Source organism: Pristis pectinata, chromosome 1 (assembly GCF_009764475.1).
Source record: "Pristis pectinata isolate sPriPec2 chromosome 1, sPriPec2.1.pri, whole genome shotgun sequence".
NCBI classification, from domain to species: Eukaryota; Metazoa; Chordata; class Chondrichthyes; order Rhinopristiformes; family Pristidae; genus Pristis; species Pristis pectinata.
In genome coordinates this window covers 25955107-25976343 of record NC_067405.1, presented here as the reverse complement: position 1 = coordinate 25976343, position 21237 = coordinate 25955107, and the positions used below count along the sequence as shown (strand labels likewise).

The 21237-nt window shown below is 38.6% G+C and overlaps 1 protein-coding gene across 1 annotated transcript in view; it reads right to left on the bottom strand.

Moving 5' to 3' along the window:
* LOC127583300 (low-density lipoprotein receptor-related protein 1-like) overlaps nucleotides 1-21237 on the bottom strand; it is a 1307163-nt gene that overhangs the window by 193854 nt on the left and 1092072 nt on the right. The window contains exons 51-54 of the mRNA XM_052039177.1: nucleotides 20050-20169; nucleotides 12105-12233; nucleotides 10613-10735; nucleotides 5340-5480 (exon numbers count right to left, since the gene is read on the bottom strand). Coding sequence (XP_051895137.1) covers nucleotides 5340-5480; nucleotides 10613-10735; nucleotides 12105-12233; nucleotides 20050-20169 — 513 coding nt within the window. The remainder of the gene's footprint in view (nucleotides 1-5339; nucleotides 5481-10612; nucleotides 10736-12104; nucleotides 12234-20049; nucleotides 20170-21237) is intronic.

Here is a 21237-nt window from a genome sequence, read left to right as displayed (position 1 = left end):
ATGGTACTTAAATAACAATTGATGGTGACAGGAGAAACAACATTACAAAGTAAACAGAACAGCAGGCACAGTAAAACAGTGTGGGCAATTGCAGCTCAGTGTTGGGATTCCTGCTGTTTCCAATTCACAAGATGATCATTTTGAGATGTTTGAAGCAGGCAATGATGACAATGTATGAATACCTGTAATGGCTACCACTTACTCAGACTGAAATTCTGATTCTGAAATTCTGTGGCCATTCCCCTCACTAAAAGGTATACCTCTTTGGATACTGTTGAGGGGGCTATTCTTTCAGTGGCTAGCAGCAGTAGTCAGGTCTCTGGGACTGTGACTGACTCTGGGGCTCAGAGGGAAAGGGTGCAGTCAGACAAGGCAATAGTGATAGGAGACTCGATAATGGGGGGTGGGGGGGGGGGGCAGCAGGAGATTCTGTGGCTGCAGAAGAGACGCCAGGAATGGTGCATTGCCTCCTGAGTGCCAGGGTCAAGGACGTCTCTGATGGGCTGCAGAAAATACTCAAGGGGGAGGATGAACAGTCAGAGGTCATTGTACATGTTGGTACAACTGACATGGCTAGAACAAGGGAGAGGTCCTGCAGAATGAGTATGGGGAGTTAGGTAAGAAGCAGGACCTCAAGGGTAGTGATCTCCAGATTATTCCTGGTGTCATGTGCTAGTAAGGTCAGAAATAGAAAGATAGGCCAGATGAATGCTTGGCTGAGGAGCTGGTGTAGGAGGCAGGAATTCAGGTTCTTGGAACATTGGGATGTCTTCTGGGGTAAAGGCGATCTGTCCAAGAGGGTTGGATTGCACTTGAACCAGAGAAGGACCAATATCCTTGCAGGGAAATTTTCTGATGCTACACGGGAGGGTTTAAACTAGATTGGCGAGGTGGGGGGTGGGGGCGGGATTCTGAGCAGGAGCAAGTCATGGGATAAAGCAATAGCCAGCAAGAGCAAGTTTAGTAATCAGGCTAGCCAGGGGCACAGTAAAGGCAGGGAAAGGAATACCCAGATAAATTGCATTTATTTCAATGCATGAGGCTTAACAATGGATAAACTTAGAACAGGGCATTGATTTAGGCTGAGAGAGGAAAGATTTAAAAGGGACCAAAGGGGCAACTTTTCCACTCAGAGGGTGGTGAGTATATGGAACGAACTGCCAGAGGAAGTGATTGACACAGGTACAATAGTATCATTTAAGAAACACTTGGATAGGTACATGGAGGGATGGGGCTTAGAAGGATATGGGCTGAACACAGGAAATTGGGACTAGCTGGGTGGGCACAGTGGTCGGCATGGGCTGGTTGGGTCAAAGAGCCTGTATCCATGCTGTATTGCTCTATGACTCTACAACTCTAAATTAAGCTGGTACTGCATGAATTATTTTGCAGTTCACAGTGATCTGGTGAGTTCCAATGATTCACGACCCTCTGAAAGAAAAAAAACCTTATCTCTAACTTCAACAGATAACTCTTTATTTTAATCAGAAACCACAGGGAGTCTCTCACTAGATAATATCCAAAAATCTTGTGGACAGATTTGTTGGTTTTGGATCAAATTTCTGAGGTACCTTGGGATTCATAACTGATTCATGGTAGAGATCACCCTTCAATCAAGGGTAGGTATTACCATTGACTTGATCCATATTTCTTTTGATTGAAAAGAGTCAATGGATAGGTCAGTATTTACAATCATGAGTTGACTGATGGTACAGCCTGTCATTTGTTTCTTGCGTCCATAAATTTAAATAAAACTCCTGTATTGCTAAGTCACTTGCTGAGAGAAATGGTGGATTATCATCCCTTGGCTTTTACCAAAGCTAATGTATAACCCATCATTTGAAGGCCTACTTCAATAGCGAGTCAGAATTGACTTTTCTATTTCAGAAGTGCTCACTTATCACTTACCTCTGACACAACTGATATTTGGAATTTATCATGGAAGGAACTGAGAGCATGAACCTAGTCATATCCATAACTTGTGGGTAAATATTCTGACTAGTATAAACTGCTCTGACTGAGAGACCTCATGTGTGTCTGTGCTGCACAGGATCATGAACTGGGGAGGTAATAACAATGTGGTCCTAGAAAGTTTGAAGAATCTGATTCCATTAATTTTCTTAAACATGCGGTTAGTAAAGGACAAGGACAGGAAACAGGAATTGAAATTCAGATAGAAAATGTTGAAATTAAACACAAAGGAAAAAATGTTAACTGAAGAATTTATCTGAATATTTGGTATAGGGAGTGTGTTCAGCAGTTCAAATTTGACCACTTATGAAGGGTCTGTTAAACACATATTATACGAAAAGAAAAGACCAATCAACCTTGAAGATTATTGGAGAGTCAGTCCACCTACTATGCTCACTCCTGACCCAGGCACCTTAAGACACTGGAAAAATAACAACAATACTGTCTTGAAAATTCCTCCAAATTTACAAAAAGATAAGTGAAACAATGTCAGTGTCCTCTCTAAATCCACAGCATTTAGGCTCTATTTACAATTGTTCAGATGCTCTGGACAGGTAGCATCATTCGCATGCCAGATTCCAAATAACTAAAACTGACACTCTATTCTGAGCTCTATAATGGGAAGAGATTACCAGGTGGACAGAGGAACAGACTCAAGATGTTCTAAAAGTGTCCTTGAAGAAAACTATCCTCACTGACTACTGGGAATCTCTGGCCCAGGACTGTTCAGAGTGGATTTGATGAATTTGGAATGGTATTGAGAACCTCAAGTCCATGCATCAGATGCACACAGAAGCTCTGTGTAAGCAGCAGAAGTGCACTGCCTCACAAAGTAGCTACCTACCCATCCTGAAAGGCACCTCCTGTGGAAGTCTGCTTATAGGCCTCATTAGCCACCTCAGAACCCTCAAAACCAGAGTGAATGCCATTCTTGATCCCAAGATACTGCCTCAGTAGGAGAAGGTTTTTTCAGTGCTACCCACAGAGTATTGATGACAAACAATTCCAGGAAAGCTACAAATGAAAGATAATACTCTCTAGAAATTAATTATATTGCACAATCATTCAGGCAAAAGTTAAATGAAGTTTTTTTTAAACAAGAATAATTCCATTAGGGTGTTTTGTCTAGGTTTGCTATAATTTCTCAAAAATGCCACATAAAAGCTCAGTTGGAAGATAATGGAGAAAATACTTCTGACAGTAGTTCCATTCATTGCTGCTGAACAATTTGACCTGATGATTTGGGTTTTACATTGAAACATGGACTGATGACTTTCTCTAAGGCTGATCATTGACCAGTGGGGGTGTTAAGAGCTTTAGAAATTGTTTCCTTTCTGAAAAAAGTGTGGAAATAGTGCTGCAAAAGAGTAGGAGGAGAAGTGTGTGCTGCAACTTCAGTTCTGTTCAATGCCAAAGAAGAAAGACAATTTAGGGTCTTTGTTACATTTGTGCAAATTAATTGCATGTAATTTTGCAAGTTCTGAGCATTACAATGAATAAACTTGTTCGACAGTATGTAGTGCCTTGGCTGGACCTCTCATAGTGATGATGCTCAAATGCAGCTCTTGTTGGATAAACTGTTTGGACACAGGAATAGAAACAACATTTCTCTGATGATAATTTGGACTTTATGGTAGCAAAGGTAGAAGTCTTCAGAAAAGATGGGAGTGCTTGGGAGTGCCGTAAAAGATATAGAAATCCTTACCTAAATAACAGACAGAAGTATGTTTCCTTGTGGCAGTACATCTGAATTCTCAATTCCTGCTACAATGGACTGCCTCATAAAATTGTAAGTGATGACAGATCCTCATTAAGTTTTGCACAAGCAGGACAACTTTCTTGTTAGAGCCAGTCTTCCTATATTTGGCACCTTCTTTTGCAGTGGCTTTGCAATTTAATATGTTAGTGGTAACATGTATAGATGTCACCTTTGTGTTCCCAGGAACCTTCAGGTGCATGCACAATATCCACATTGGACCATATGATCTGATGTACTGTAAGCTGCCAATTATATCTTATGGTTGATTCGACACAAAATCCATACCCTCATAAAACAATTCATAATGGGATTGGGATTTTAGGTTGTAATGTATTTTTATCTGTTCCTACTGAGAATGATTACCTACTACAACATTGAAGGTAACTATTTAGTCCATCAGATTCATGTCATCTCCTGGCAGAACAATCCCTCCAGCATCCTGTTTCTTGTTTCCCTGTAGTCTGGCAACTTATTGTCCCTCACAAATTCACTTTAATTTTTGCCACTTACTACAGAAGTGGTAATTTACAGTCAGCAATTAACCTGCCAACATACCTTTATCATGTGGGAGGAAACCAGAACACCAGGCAGCAAGCAGAGTGCACAAATTTGGCAGAGACAGCACGAGAGAGCAGGATCAAATCAAGGTCCCTGGAGCTCTGAGGTCACAGAGTTAACTATTGAAGTGCCATCCATCCATGAGAAGCCTCAGGCCATTTCCCGGGACTTCATTTACTTGCTTAATATTGCTTGATTCATAAGCAATTTTGCAATTATAACAACCCAATTTTGCAAGAGGTATAACTGAGAGGTCTTTAGTATGCAGTAAACTAAACAACAACTTCTGGAGTCACAATCAAACATGGAAATCCAGAAGTTGTGATCTGAGGCACCCTGCTTCACCAAAAGGTCTTCTGCATAAGTGACTTGCTGTTTGGCCTGATGCCAACATCCACGAAGATGCTGAGCTTACCCACTAATATGTCAGAAATAGTTAGGGCTGGTGCTTTCAAGTGTAAATGAGTATACAACATGATAAGCCTTAATTACTGTTAGGCAATCCTGCTGACAACGAATATTTCACCTTACAAATGTGAGTCTCATGCTTTCAGAATTTATTTATGATTGGACTTTTAATACATTTTTTTATTTTCACTGTCTCTTCAAATGCCCACTGAGCTCATTTTTCTTTCACTGTTCAGTCTGTTTTCTTCACATGATTTTAGAATCAATTAAAAATTCTCATTTAGATTTCCACTTAGATATCACATCTTCCAGGAAGGATTCTCGTTTCTGATTAATTGTTTACTCTGTTCAAATATGTCAGGGACCTTAAGTCAAAGTCACCCTTTTGGAAATAAACCCTCAAAAACCTACAGGAAGTCTGTGGCCTGTATAATGAATGAGAAGTTCATCCATTGCTGGAAACAAAATCCAGGCTAGTACACATCTATACAGGATTTGCATTTAACATATTCATCATAACATTCATAGTTCAACCATGACTTTGTACTGATTATTTTATGTTATGTGATCCATATATGACAGGAATCTTCTGGCAAGCTTCACTGATTATGAACAATAAAACACAGAACTTGAAATACTCTACCTGCTCCTGAGCACTTGGGATTTTTGGGTGCTTCATCGGAATGGTCAAGACAGTCAAAATCCCCATCACATTCCCAAGCAGCATTCGTAAGACATCTTCCATTGGCACAATGAAACTCATGTGGCTCACAAGTTTTGTACTCTAAAGATCCACAATAAAACAAAATTGTTTATCCACTACAGAAACAAAGATAATATTTTCTGTTGGTTTTTAATTGTAATAAATATCTTCTAACAGATCTGAAATATTGCCACCTTCTCACTTTTCCAGTGGAACTGGGTTAGATGGGTAGGGTTAGGGGGCAGTGTTCAGAGGAGTAGGTGGTGACATGCTCTGCTTACTATGCAGTCTCCTTTACGTCCAAGAAACCATATGCAGATTGGGTGACAACTTTGCAATACAGCTCCATTCAGCCTGCAAGGGCATTCCTGAGCCTCTAGTTGCCTGTCACTTTAATTCTCTGCCACACTCCCATTCTGACTTCTCTGGTTTTGGTCTCCTATATTTCTTCAACAAAGTTTAACATAAGCTCAAGGAAAGAGAGCTCATTGACTGTCTGCGTACACTGCAGCCGACAGTTTCTAATAACAAATTCAAATAACCACTCCTATTTTTTCTCCCTCCAAAAACATGTGGCAATAATATCGTAGTGCCGGATTAGTCTCTTTTGTTGATAGATTTCTTCCTTGATCATAGACTGGGAATATATATTAAACATTAAGCATAGTTTAATGTTTTCAAACCAAGTCAACGTAGTTTTATGAAAGGTAAATCATGTTTGACAAGACTTCTAGAGTTCTTCAAGGATGAGGAAGACTTAATAGAGGGAACCTGTAGGCGCGATGTATTTAGATTTCCAGAAAGCAGCTGAAAGGTGCCATATAAAAAGCTTATGGTATTAGGGAGGTGGGCTCACATGAATTGAAACAAAAGACAAGCTGCTGGGGGAATTCAGCAGGTCAGGTCGCATCTGCGAAGGAACAGAGATGGTTGATGTTTTGGGTTGAGACCCTGTATCAGGACTGAGAGTGTAAAGGGGAGACAGCCAGTATACAATGGTGAGGGGGAGGGGCAAGGTAGAAACTGGCAAGTTATAGGTCCATCCAGGTGAAGGAAGGAGAAGTGGAGATAGCAACAGAGTCTGGGAGGTGATAGTGGAGATAACTAAAAACTGAAGATTATGGAGTCTGATAAGAAAAGGTGGTGGTGGGTGGAACATCACCACCAATGTCTTTTGTCTCACATGGATTGAAGACTGAATATCACAAAGGAGACAGAGTTGGAATATAGGGTCTTCTTCGGGCTGGAAGAATGTAACTGAAAAACACGATGATGCTGGAGGCATCTGCAGTCCTTTGTTTCTCTGGAAGAATGTAACAACTGGAGTGCCACAGTGATCTTTTCTCCACCTCAATTATTTATGATTTATATTAATGACCTTGAGGAGGGAGCATAGTGTAAGGTATGAGCATTGGTCAGTGATGCTCAAATAGGTGGGAGGGCCTGTCATGATAAGAATATCTGGACTCCACAACAGGATGCAGGTAAGTAGAGTGAGTGGGTGAAAACTTGGCAAATGAAGTTTAATGTTAGAAAATGTGAGGTTATGTATTCAATAAGAATCAAAAGTCAGATTTTTATCTAAATGGAGAGAAACTGCAAATGAATGAAACTCAGAGGGATCTTGGTGTGCGAATCACAAAATGTTAGCAGGCAGGAAAATAGTGTCGCAATTTTCTGTAGCATGACTGTTGTAATCAAGGCTTATCAAATTATGTCGTTTTAACCTAGCACATCTGGATTTGGTTTAAACAAAACTGTTACATCTTCATGAGAAAACAAGTTTGGAGTCTCTGAATGAATATAAAAATTATAAAGTTGACGGTTTTGAATTATGACAGAAAACATTGGTTATATTCCTACAAAGCATCTTGGGATGTGTTACAACATTAAATATGCTGCTTAGATTAGTAGCTTATTAAAACACATGAAAATGTAACTATTGTAAAATCTGGTTTTATAATTCTATTTTCTGGGTTCCTTTGGCATAAGACAAATAACATTTCTCTTTAAATTATCAATGATGTGTTTAATTCTTTGAATTATTTCAAAGCATTTCAACTGTTTTTATTTGATTTATTTATTTACCAAAAATGTCTCCATGATTTAGTTGACACTTGGTAAAGCCGAGCCCTGTCGGCTGTCTGAGACTTCCTGAAGTGTTTTGCAGCGGGGACTTGTTTTTGTCATCTCATTATGACATCCATCAAGTCCCTGACCCTGATGAGGGTTTTGATCCAAGACCACCTGGTCCAGCAAATTCAGCATTTGCAGATCCAGTAGGGGAATGGGGGATGTGGGCAGTTAGCCAACTCAGGAAAATCTGAGCCATTACATTAATTGCAAAGCACTTTTTCATTCCTTCTATTACTCTTTCAAAGAATTCATTAAGATCAGTCAAGCATGGAATCCATTCCAACTGCTCTTTATATTTTCAGCACAAAGAAGTTTTTCAATTTCAGATCCTATGTGAGTCAGAGAGAAGCATAATTTCCTTCCTCAGGAATTCTGGAGTGATGTCCAGATGAAATATGACCAAATACTACCAGAGGGTATTTTTACTGGGCCAAAGTTGTTTGAAAAGGTCCTGGGGGGTGGGGGGGGGGAGAGGTGGTGGAAACACATACAAACATAATATCATCTCCTTGCTAAAAGAAGCACTAATCAATAGTTAAGAGAGTTTTTAATTTTCTAAAATCTAAGATTTCTACTATGGTAAAAGAGGAATATTAGTTTTGAAATACTCCAAATTCATTTGAAACTCAAGTGAAAACAGAAAATGCTAGAAACACAGAATAAGGTCAGGCCACATCTGAGGAAAGGGAAACAGAGTGAACATTTCAGGTGGAAGACCCTGAATCAGAAGCCTGAAAGACAGAAACCAAGTTAATTTTAGATGGCACAGAGGGTGGTGGGGGGGGGGGGGGGGGGAGGTGTGGAAACCACAAAGGGAATGTCATATGAAACTCATTTTATTTCATTTGAATGTACAAATATTGATTACTATTTAGATTTGTTTACATCCAGCTATTTGACCTGGTTTCACAAAACAGTTAGTAGACTTGCAAAATGTAAAGAAAGATTGTAACTTTTACTGTTACATTGTGCATACATGTGTGCTGTATTGTCAACGTATATGTTTTGGTTTCCTCCAGTTCTGGTCTCCTTTCTTGAGAAAAGATGTACAGGCTTTGAAGGCAGTACAGAGGAGGTTCACCAGGTTGATTCTGGAGATAAGGGGGTTAGCCAATGAGGAGAGATTGAATCGCTTGATACTATACTCGCTGGAATTCAGAAGAATGAGAGGGGATCTTATTGAAACATATAAAATTAGGAAAGGGATAGATAAGATTGAGGCAGGAAAGTTGTTTCCACTGGTAGGAGAGACTAGAACTAGGGGACATAGCTTCAAGATTTGGGGGAGTAGCTTTAGGACAGAGATGAGGAGGAACTGATTTTCCCAGGGAGTAGTGAATCTGTGGAATCTTCTGCCCAGGGAAGCAGTAGAAGCTACCTAATTACGACACAGTTGGATGGATCTTTGCATAGTAGGGGAATTAAGGGATATGGGGAAAAGGCAGGTTGGTGGAGCTGGGTCCATGGCCAGATCAGCCACAATCTTATTGAATGGCAGAGCAGGCTTGATGGGCCAGATGGCCTACTCCTGCTCCTATTTCTTATGTTCTTACGTTTTAAAGCAATGGACTTGAAAGATCTCTTTGATCTCTGTTATTTAATAGGAAGCTTGGTTCTAACAAAGAAACCATCGTGTAATTTGTCCTTGGCCTTACCGATGACGATCAATCAGGTTCTCAAAGTCAGGAAAGATAATGCTTCTCCAACACTCTTTATATATCCTCACATAAAGTAATTTGGAAGCACATGAGACTAAGAATCTGACACATTGGTTAAATAGCTGTTCTTTCTAAACTCTGACAACTGACTGCTATGTTACTGATGTGAAGAAAACAAAACATTCTGATACATATACTCATTTGCTAAGATTTCCTATAATGAGGAAAATTACCCATTGCATTCTACATTCCAATTACAATCAGAACATATTATTGAAATATTTGATATGTTGTGCTTTGTGAAGCGAACTGTCAGGACTACTGTCAAAATTGCAGTCTAAACTCTTTTTTAGTTGTGCCACATCAAATTCAAGAATTTTTCATGTTCTCCTGGGGAAAAATAAACACACTGCATTTTGCTTAGGGTTTATCTTCAACTGGAAAAAAAATCGTGAAATGAACATAATTCTTGACCAGTATTTGAAATTTGAAAATGGCCCCTGGATTTCTTGGATTTCTTGTATTTCTTTACTAAAATGATTTAAAGCATTCTGAGGCAATATATGATCACTTTTATGTTTAAAATATTTTTCTTTAAGAATCTACAAATTTGTCCAAAGCACAATCTTTTCCTGTGAAGCTTTTTTTCTGTTCTATTTCACCATTAGAAACAAGACATCATTGTTGCTAGGAGCCATAAACTTTACAGCTGAACATTAAGTTTTATTTCTTCACTGTCTTGTAAAACTTCAATGACGTGTCAGAAAACTTGGGAGTAGTTATCATCAGAGGTTGATTATATTTTAATTAGTATTTTGTGGAAAAAGTTTACATTTAAGAGATATTTCATAGCCACTTTAACATTGAATATAATTGTATTAAACTGAATGTTCTCACTAATGGCATAAGGACAGAGATACTTAAAGGGTCAGAATTATTTAGTGAACAGGGAAGATCAGGAGTTAGGTCTGAGGATAGAAGAACAGAACAAGAAGGTGAATTGGTATCTTGAAGAAAATAAGAAACAGTGATCAATACATATTTAATGGGCAATAAATGCATTCCCTGAGTTAATAAAAATTCTCTCAGATTCACTAGAAAAATCATACATTATAACCTTTGCTCGGGGAACTGCCACTTAAATGCAGACATTCGACTGAGAAAAATTAGTCAACATTGTGTTATACATTCTCTATTTGAGTCCGCAATCCAATCAGCTGTTCAAGTAAAATATATTAACATTTGCCTGAGAGCCAAAGGATGCAGAAGACAGTAAACATGATTTCAAAAGATTACCCTTGGAAATAATTGCAATTCCTAATTACATTATGTAACAACATTATTGATATTAGTTAAAAATACTAGTCCAATTCAGAGTGTTACCCCAGCATTCTGTCATTAAAAATATTTTGTACCTACCACACTCAGGAAATTCATCAGATCCATCTCCACAATCATCATCATGATCACACACAAAATATTGTGGAATGCACAATGTGTTCTTACACCTGAAAGCTTTGTTATCACAGGTGCTATTGTGCGCTAGAATAAGGAGAAACAATAGATGAAATCAATATTAATAAGTGTATGCAGTGGCTATTATACAACTTGAAGATTTTAGAGGTGGGGCTCCATTAATATAATCAAAACTATCAGTCGTCATATCACGCAATTTCATCCTCAACAGAAATGGTTTATCACACTTTATTTTGTGACCAAACATATTTTAAATATTTCAGTTCACAAATATGAAGAAGATAATCTTGTTACATAGCAAACATTCCCTCATAAATGGCATTTTGAACCATTAATATTGGCTCTTGTCAGAGTCTTGAAGTTAATCGCAGTGAAGCTTCAATTCAACAGCCTTTTCACCTCACAAACTAATACAAATTGTGGATATGTTACTTTACAGTTGACATAACAAGCCAATAACCTGATCTTTCCCAAACACACTTGCATAACCTATGTAGAAGCCCATTTCAGAAACTGTTGGAAAAAAGTTGTCCCAATGCAAAGTTCTTGTATCACATTTCCCATATAATATTTTAAGAGTTTGTCATTTCATAAGATCTATTCAAGAAACAAGCATTAACTTGGTGCTTGACAACATGAAGGCATAATATCATCAGTGATATAATAACATACTGTTAGCTCATGAATTTCTGTGTCAGACTTAATTTTGATGGTTCTGACACATGTGCTTGGTTTCTGAAACTTTTAACATGCTTTGAACTGAGCTCAGAGGCAAGCTAGATGGAAGAATCTAATCAATCACAGACAAGGTGGAAAATGTTCAACCTACTGAAGGGCAACATTACAGAGCTGTTGTCCATTAGGGAGCTATCTGAGTTTCATTTCCATTGATTTTCATAGCTTCTACAAGGTACAATTTACACATGATATAACTTTTACATCCAGGCAACAGGTTAAAAATTTACCCCGTGGATTGCAAATCTCTAACCCAAAGCTTTCCTGTGTAATTGAATTAAGAGCATGAAATATCCATCTATTATTTTGTACTTGTTACCATGACTTACATATTAACTTACTACAGTATCATTCTTGAATCAGAATTGTACTGGACTTTAGAGCAACATTTTATACTATGTGACACAACATTGAATCTATTAATGTATGAATCACAAAAGCAAACTGTTGCAAATTGTGGAAAACTGAAATAAAAACAAAAATCACTGAAAATACACAGCAGGTCAAGAAGTGACCTTGGAGAGAGAAGTTAAAACTTCAGATCAATGACATATAGACATATCATGCTGCAGTAAATCATTCACTCAGTCCTTTTGGACAGTGTAGTCAAATTATTTCACTAGGTTAATATTCTGTAAACCACCAGTCCCACTGCATACCTGTCAAGAATTTTTTGCCTTAACTGACCAACATTACTTACTACAACCAGCTGTGGAAAGTTCATCACTTCCATCTGGACAGTCTTTATCCCCATCACACAACCAATGTTTTGGGAGACAAACATGAGAGTTTGGACATTCGAACAGGTCAGGAGCACAAGTAACTGAACCTGTGGTAGTGAAATAAATTACAAATCACCATTTCATGGAGTAACATTTGTAATAGTGCATGAAATTGAACCTTGTCACAACATTTTAGAAATATAAATAATTTAGTACTGTCAGTTCCTTTCATTGTTATATTATATGAACATTATGATAAGCAATTAATAAAAAAGCTCTAGTTAAAAAATGTTACCTATAATTACTGCTACTCTGAATCTTGTGCTGATCATGAAATAACTTAATGAAAATTTGCAAAAGTTACAGCAAAAAATTGTGCTCCAGCGTTATTAAGACCTTCTTGATTCTAGCATAGGAATTTAATGTGAGGAATATTGGGAGTTTGGCTGGTGGAAGAAGATGGGGAGGGGAAAAAGATTCAAAACAAACATATTTAGAATAAGAATTGACCATCTGCACAAAATTCTATCCAATAGATATCACCCAGTTATCTCCTGTCTTTTCCAAAGAAAGTGCCTCTTATTCAGGCTGTAATTTACTTCTGGAAGAATAATACATAAGTCAAAGTTTCTAAAACTGGAACACTTGAATGTAAACTGAGCTGATTAACCTTGTTGAATATAAATTATTTGGTGCCAGGATTTAGACATGAAGGGTCAAAACTAGACTGAAATTGGAACCCACTGACATTAATTGCTGTTGTCATTGATCAAGCTTGCACAGGCAACTAACCATTTAAAGAAAGAATATTGTCTTGTCTGTAACTGCTGTTCTTTCATCTCTGTAAAGTTGAATTCTTCCCAAGTTTTTTTATATAGAACAAATTAATCAGCATATTGTGTTAAGTTTGCCTGTGAAAAATGGACAATGATATACAGGTTCAACACATAAAAATGTAATTTAAGGACTGATTACAAGATGCTTTTCATGTAAAGTGTGATCAACACTTGAAATGGAATTCCAAAAGGGAAGTTGGAGCTGAAAATCCTGAAATCGCTTAAGAGTCTGCACTGGGGGAATGTAGAATTTTTCTTGACAGTTATGAGGCAAACATGTCCCCTAAACTGTAAACATCTCATAAATAAGCAGACGCGTCACAGACACCAACCCCCCCTCCTTGGACTCTGTCTTTACCTCTCATTGTTTTGGTGTAGCAGCCAGCATAATCAAAGACCCCACCCACCCGGGTCATTCTCTCTTCTCTCCTCTTCCATCAGGTAGAAGATACAGAAGCCTGAGGGCACATACCACCAGACTTAAGGACAGCTTCTACCCAACTGTGATAAGACTATTTAACGGTTCCCTTATACGATGAGATGGACTCTGACCTCATGTTCTACCTTGCTGTGACCTTGCACCTTATTGCACTGCACTTTCTCTGTAGCTGTGACACTTTACTCCGTACTGTTATTGTTTTTACCTGTACTACATCAATGCACTCTCTACTAACTCAATGTAACTGCACTGTGTAATGAATTGACCTGTATGATCGCTATGCAAGACAAGTTTTTCTCCGTACCTCGATACAAGTGACAATAAGAATACCAATACCAATAACTGAGCATCTCAATTGCCTCTCCATGACCTGAGCTTCATAGCTGTAGAGTACAAATCTGCAAGATGCACTGCAACCATTTGGCAAGGTTTCTTTAAAAGCATCACTTCAACCAATGGCCTTCATGACTTATTCAAACAATGGCAGCAAAGAACAGGGAATTTCACCATCTCTAAGTTCTCTTTCAGGTCACACTCTCCCCTGACTTGGACATATATCGCTGATTTTTCATCATGATTGTGGTAATATCATGAAACTCAGTAACAGCATTGAAAAAAAATGCCTTTAATGTATGGATTGCAGCAATTCCAGAACATGGCCCACTACCATCTCAACTGGGTATTGTGCAACAAATGCTAGCCTTCATTTAGCTAATTAAAAAGATACATTTGTAGACAAAGACTGAAATGAGAGTTAGAGAATCATTCAGGTCAATTCAAGTAAATTAGGGTTCAACAATGGACCTTATGAAACAAGCAAATCAAACTTTATCAAAACCCCATGAAATGTTTACAGCTCTGCACCATCTCCTCTCAATCTTCTTTGCTCTTATAAAATATATTCCAGACCTTCTAATAGTTCCATGCAACTAAAATCTTCTGCTTTTATATTGCAATATCACTTTTATATCCAATCAACATGCCTTTCAAGCACATTAATTTTGATATTTCTCAAGATAGCCTTTACTCAAAGGAGGTACACTAATGGTTTGCAATTTAGATATTTTTCTTGTCCATGAGATTTGTAAGGCCTAAGTTCTGTGTTTATCTTCCTTTTTTGTACCTTAGTCTGTTTGTCTTGAATAATTGCTACAGGAATGGGGGCCTATTATCATGAGTTGAAATGCCCCCTTGCAAAGTAGATTCACTTAGATTTTAATCCCAAAGTAAATGAAACATCTTTTAATCAGGCTCTCTTCCCAGCACTTACTCAGCCTGATTTAAATCTTGTCTATCCTACCTCTATTTTGCCACTGTGTCGTCTCATCAATGTCATTAAATGTGTTTGTATATGTGGTTGGCAGTCTGTGGGTCTTTTACATTGCTAAATACTGCAAACTACATGACTAATCTTGAACAGTGAAGACAAGGTTAGGAGAATAAAGGCCTTTAACCACTTAGATGTATTATTTTGTGAACTGATAAAGGGAACAGAATAAGAGCATTGGGACTTAATATTATACCTTGGACACGATATGGAAGTTCCCCATGTTCTTGTCTTTCCTTTACTTCTAAGGTCAATGTTTATGCATGTAATCCCGTTGTAATGCATTTTGCTTTACTTCTAATTGCTTTAACTGTCTAGGCAATTGATGAACAGGTATTAGGTGTGTTAGTTCTAAAAGTAAAATTCTACTTGGAGCAATCTTGTTCAGTAGACAAACAGGTAATGTGTACTGCTTTCTCAGACGCTATCATGTCTTGAGTAAATTTGATATCAATAACATTTATCCTTTGTCCATGATAAATTCATTGATTTCTATCTGAATCAGGAGTACCATTTTCAAGTATGAATTAATAGATGCATTTAACATCCATATTTGTCCTTTGCAGCTAATTTATGATAATACTGATGTGTTATCTTGGTACTTCTTAATATGCTGAGAAATTTGTTAAGGGATTTCAGTTTGCTCCTTACAATGAGATCAGTCTGTTACTTATTCTGATGTTTTGCTTCCATTGTATAGTATTTGACTTCCCTGCAGCATCAAAAACTTCAATCCCTGTTTCAATCATAATCTTTCAGTCAAGGGCTTTGGCTGAACAAGTTGAATCTTTTATCCTTGTGAATTAACCAACTTGTGGTATGAAGAAAAAATTATTACAGATATGCTGCAATTGACCTGTTTATATATACATTATGGTGCAAATTTGTGTCACATGAAATTCACTGAAAGAAACTGCCATTGACCGTAAATAAAATATAAACACTTGGGTAATCAAACTTTCATTAAGAGAATGTCACCCTCTCAGTATTATTGAAGGAACATAAGATTAAGGTGCATCTTTTGTCAAAAGAGAACTTTAGCAGCAATGGAGACTAACGTTGCTGAGATGTACATAATGACACTATCTGTGTTAATGAGATCATCAAAGCCTGGAGTTATATCAAGAGCCAGTAAATGATCCATAGAACTTTACAGGACAGTACGTGACCATTATTATTTCTATGTTGGAAGGAACTCAGCTTAATCAAACTGTTTTGTTTTCTACAAATTGCTTTGTACTTTCTTGTAGTTCCAACAGCATGAGAAGTTTGTAATTATTTTCCCCCAGAATGATGCAGATGATGTTGCTCACAGAAAATGAAGATAGTGCTAATAGAAGATAATAATTAAATAAATTAGAAACTTTTCAAATTTAGTAGGAATGATTTTAAAAAAAAGATGCAAGTCAGAAGAGAGGAGTTGCAAGAAAAGATATTACTACTGCTAGTGAGAGACTTCAGAATGAAGACTGATGACTTTATATCCTCAGTTGAATTTACTACAGATTCAGCCCAGGTAACTGCATTAAATTTACACTGCCAATGGACCATTAGACAATGACTTCATGTCCCCCAGACAACCATTTAACCCAATATTGATTTTGGTTCAAAATGAAAAGTATATTGTGAGGAATTAAGAATGAAAGCGCAAGACTATGACACAAATGCATTGCCATCTTAACTTAGCCTGATTGATCCATAACAACACATATGGACAAGATGCAAATGCTAAATGATAATTTGCCTGGATGAATCAGTTCACTTGAATATAAAATTACAATTAAAAGACATTTTTAGTTTTCTCTCCCATCTGTACAAATCCACAGCACATTTGCTCCTACAAGTGAATGGTCCTTGAATGGCTCTCAAAACACGTTTTCACCATGGCAACATTGCTGGGACAATATGCTGGTGAAAGAGGTGTTTGATGGGGTCGCTGACCAATGGAAATCTAAATTGAGTGCTTCTCATAACAAGTCTGTGATATGAAAGTTTGAAAGTCAATACTGCAAATCTGCTTTCCTCACAAATCCTGACCTCAGGTGCTGTTTGAGTAGAATTTGCATGTTCTCCCTGTGATTGCATGGATTTTCAGTGGGTGCTCCAGTTTCCTCCCACATATCAAAGACATGTGGGTTGGTAGGTTAATTGGCCACTGTAAATTGCCCGAGCATGTAGGTGATTGATAGTATCTGGGGAAATCAGATAGAAGTGAGGGGAGAATAGATAAAATGGCATCAGTGGGTCGGAGCAGACTCAGTAGGCCATGGGGCCTGCTTCTGTGCTGTAAGGCTCTAAAAATCTATGACCTGAAATAGTTTTATCTTTCATAATAAGTGGTTTTAAAAAAATCTGAATAATAACTCTTGATACACTGCTACTTCCTAATCTCATGTCTGTGTCTGATATGAGACTGAAGACTTCAGTACCAGTGGTGAGGACTGTGAAGGTATGGTCTAGGGAGGCGGAGGAGTGTTTACAGGACTGGTTTGAATCAGTGGACTGGACCATATTCAGGGATTCATATTCGGATCTGAATGAATATGCCACGGCCATCACCGACTTCATCAAGATCTGCGGGGATGAGTGTGTGCCATTCAGAAAACACCAAGTTTTCTCAAACCAGAAGCCCTGGATGAACCAGGACATTTGCAGTCTGCTGAGGGTTAGATCTGTGGCGTTCAAGACTGTTGATCCAGAACCCTACAAGAAGTGCAGGTACAACCTATGGAAAGCTATCGTGAGAATGAAAAGGCAATTCCGTGTGAAGTTAGAGACTGTCGGATGCATGACAGCTGTGGCAGGGTTTGCATGCCATTACTTTCTATAAGGCGAAACCTAATAGCATAAATGGCAGTGATGCCTCACTCCCTGGTGAGCTCAATGTTTTTTATGCATACTTTGAAAGGGAGAATAACACTACATCTGCGTGAATCCCCACAGCATCTGATGACCCTGTGATCTCTGTCTCGGAGGCTAATGTCAGAACATCCTTCAAGAGAGTAAATCCTCACAAGGCGTCAGGCCCCGACAGTGTACCTGGCAGGGTACTGAAAATCTGCACCGACCAACTGGCTGGAGTGTTCAAGGACATCTTCAACCTCTCACTGCTAAAATCAGAGGTTCCCACCTGCTTTAAAAGGGCATCACTCATACCAGTGCCCAAGAAGAGCAGGGTGAGCTGCCTCAATGATTATTGCCTGGTAGCACTCACATCTACTGTGATGAAGTGCTTTGAGAGGTTAGTCATGGCTAGAATTAACTCCTGTCTGAGCAAGGATCTGGACCCACTGCAATTTGCCTACCACCACCACAGGTCTGCAGCAGATGTAATTTCACTGGCTCTACATTTGGTTTTGGATCACCTGGACAACAGCAAAACATACATCAGGGTGCTGTTCATCGAGCACAGCTAGGCGTTCAGCACCGTCATCCCCTCAGTAATAATCAATAAGTTTCAAAACCTGGGCCTCTGTACCTTCCTGTGCAACTGGATCCTCAATTTCCTCATTGGGAGACCACAATCAGTGTGGATAAGTGGTAACATCTCCTCCTCGCTGACAACCAACACAGGCACACCTCAAGTGATGCGTGCTTAGCCCACTGCTCTACCCTCTCTACACTCATGACTCTGTGGCTAGGCACAGCTCAAACATCATCTATAAATTTGCCGATGACACCACTGTTGTTGACAGAAGCTCAGAAGGTGATGAATAGGCGTACAAGAGTGAGATAGATTGGCTGATTAAGTGGTGTCACAAAAACTACCTTGAACTTGACATTAGCAAGACTAAGGAGATGATTGTGGACTTCAGGAAGGGAAGTCAGAAGAACACACACTAGTCTTCATTGAGGGGTCAGTGGTGGAAAGGGTGAGCAGCTTCAAGTTCCTGGGTATCAACATCTCAAAGAACCTATCCTGGGCTCAAAGCATTGATGCAATCACAAAGAAGGCACAACAGTGGCTCTACTTTGTTAGGAGCTTGAGGAGATTTGATATGTCACCAAAGGTTCTTACAAATTTCTGCAGATGTACGGTGGAGAGCATTCTGACTGGTTGCATCACCGCCTGGTATGGAGGCTCCAATGTGCAGGATCAAAAGAGGCTGCAGAGGGTTGTAGACTCGGCCAGCTCCATTACGGGCACAACCCTCCCCACCATCGAGGACATCTTCAAGAGGCGGTGCCTCAAGAAGGCAGCATCCATCATGAAGGATCCTCACCATCTGGGACATGCCCTTTTCATGTTACTACCATCAGGAGGAGATACAGGAGCCTGAAGACCCACAGTCAACATTTCAGAAACAGCTACTTGCCCTACACAATCAGATATCTGGATGGTCCATGAACACTACCTCATTATTCCTCTTTTGCACTATTTATTTATTTTTGTAAATTAAATAATTTTTTATCTTTATGTCTTGCACTGTACTGCTGCCACAAAACAACATATTTCACGACATGTGATTATAAACCTGATTCTGATTCACAAGATCTGGAAGTGTTATGGGAATAGTTGCAAAAGCTTTCAAAAACTGAAAATGATCCTTCATAGAATCCAGGTGCCCCCTTCCTAGCATTTGGGGCGGCATGGTAGCGTAGTGGTTAGCGCAACGCTATTACAGTGCCAGCGATCGGGGTTCAATTCCCGTCACTGTCTGTAAGGAGTTTGTACGTTCTCCCGTATCTGCGTGGGTTTCCTCCAGGTGCTCCGGTTTCCTCCCACATTGCAAAGACGTACGGGTAGGTTAATTGGGTTTAAAATGGGCGGCGTGGACTCGTTGGGCCGGAAGAGCCTGTTACCACGCTGTAAATAAAATTTAAAATTTTTTTTTTAAATTTAAAAAAAAGATCAACATGTATTCACCAAACCTGAAAAACAACCATGCAACTCAAAGTATTCTAAGTGCTAAGATTAAATGTAGCTGACATTTTATACCAGGAACCAAATACATCATATACCATCATCATATACCAGGTGGCCACAAAAGGACATAGGTTTAAGGTGCTGGGGAGTAGGTATAGGGGAGATGTCAGCGGTAAGTTTTTTTACTCAGAGAGTGGTGAGTGTGTGGAATGGGCTGCCGGCAACGGTGGTGGAGGCGGATACGATGGGGTCTTTTAAGAGACTCTTGGATAGGTACATGGAGCTGAGAAAAATAGAGGGCTATGGGTAAGCCTAGTAATTTCTAGGGTAGGGACATGTTCGGCACAGCTTTGTGGGCCAAAGGGCCTGAATTGTGCTGTAGTTTTTCTATGTTCTATGTTCTAAATGGTACAGGAGATTTATTACTGTTAGCCAATTTTGATCAAAAACTTACCACAGAGAGAATCTGCTTCGTCAGCACCATCTCTACAATCATCTGCACCATCACAAACCCAACGATGAGAGATACATTTGTGATTTGGGCATTCAAACTGATTCCATGTGCAAAAGGAATCTGTAAATGAAAGCAAATGTAATACTGCAACCAATTTAGTGTCTTGTTACAACTTAATGTTGCTGATAATCTTCATAATTTACACAGCATCCTGTTCCATCTGCGAGCAACGACAAATAATGAATTTCCCTGTTTTTTTTCAGGAACTGTTTCCCTTATTCTTAAATTGCCAAATTGTACTGAAATCCTGTGCTGTAACTTATAAATGAGGTTGAAAACCTTGAATATAACATTTTAGTTAGAAGACTTAAACCTGCCAGAGTCATTATCAGAAAGCTGCCTGCTGGAAAATGAATAGTAATTTTAATAGTGAGTAGAAAGCATCATAAAGTTTTGCAAATATTTGTCTCCATTAGCCTATAATTTTTCAGTGTCAGCCTTTCTATTACTTTCCCACAGAGATGGGAAAGTTAAACTTTTCTTTCCAACAGGTGCAAAGCTAAATATTTAACTGGATTCCGAAGCAAGGGAAGTTATGTAAGACTACAAAACTGTCGAGTGTGTTAGACCTTGAAATTGCAATCTGCATAAATTTTAAAAAAAACAGACTGGTTAATTGTCACTTGATCTGAAGTGCTTGCTTATAATGTAGGCCACTTTCTGGAATAAAATGCCAAATGACTCCATTGCTAAATAATACAGATTGGAACACATCTGCATTTGAATGAAAAGCTCTAAAACAGGGATATAACATATGTTTATGAGGTTCTTCTGGTATAAACTAACCCGGAGTTAAGGTCCATCTAAACAGAAGAAAAATCTTTCATGATATTTTGCTTTGCAGGACCTCAGAGCATTTTAAAGCTCTTTACAGCTAATGAAATACACTTTGAGGTTTTGATGTAAGAAACATTCATACATAAACAGAGAGATGATAATTTATAGATGCTCTGACTTTTAGTTGAGATGAATGTAGTTAGGAGATCGTGTTCCTGAACTAGTAATTCAGAAGCCTGGACTGTTCTTCCAGAGAAATGGGTTCAGATCTCTGAGGTAATTAAAAATGTATTAATTATTTAGTTTAACTAGGACACCAAAACACTCCCTAACGTTCCTTACATAATGCAA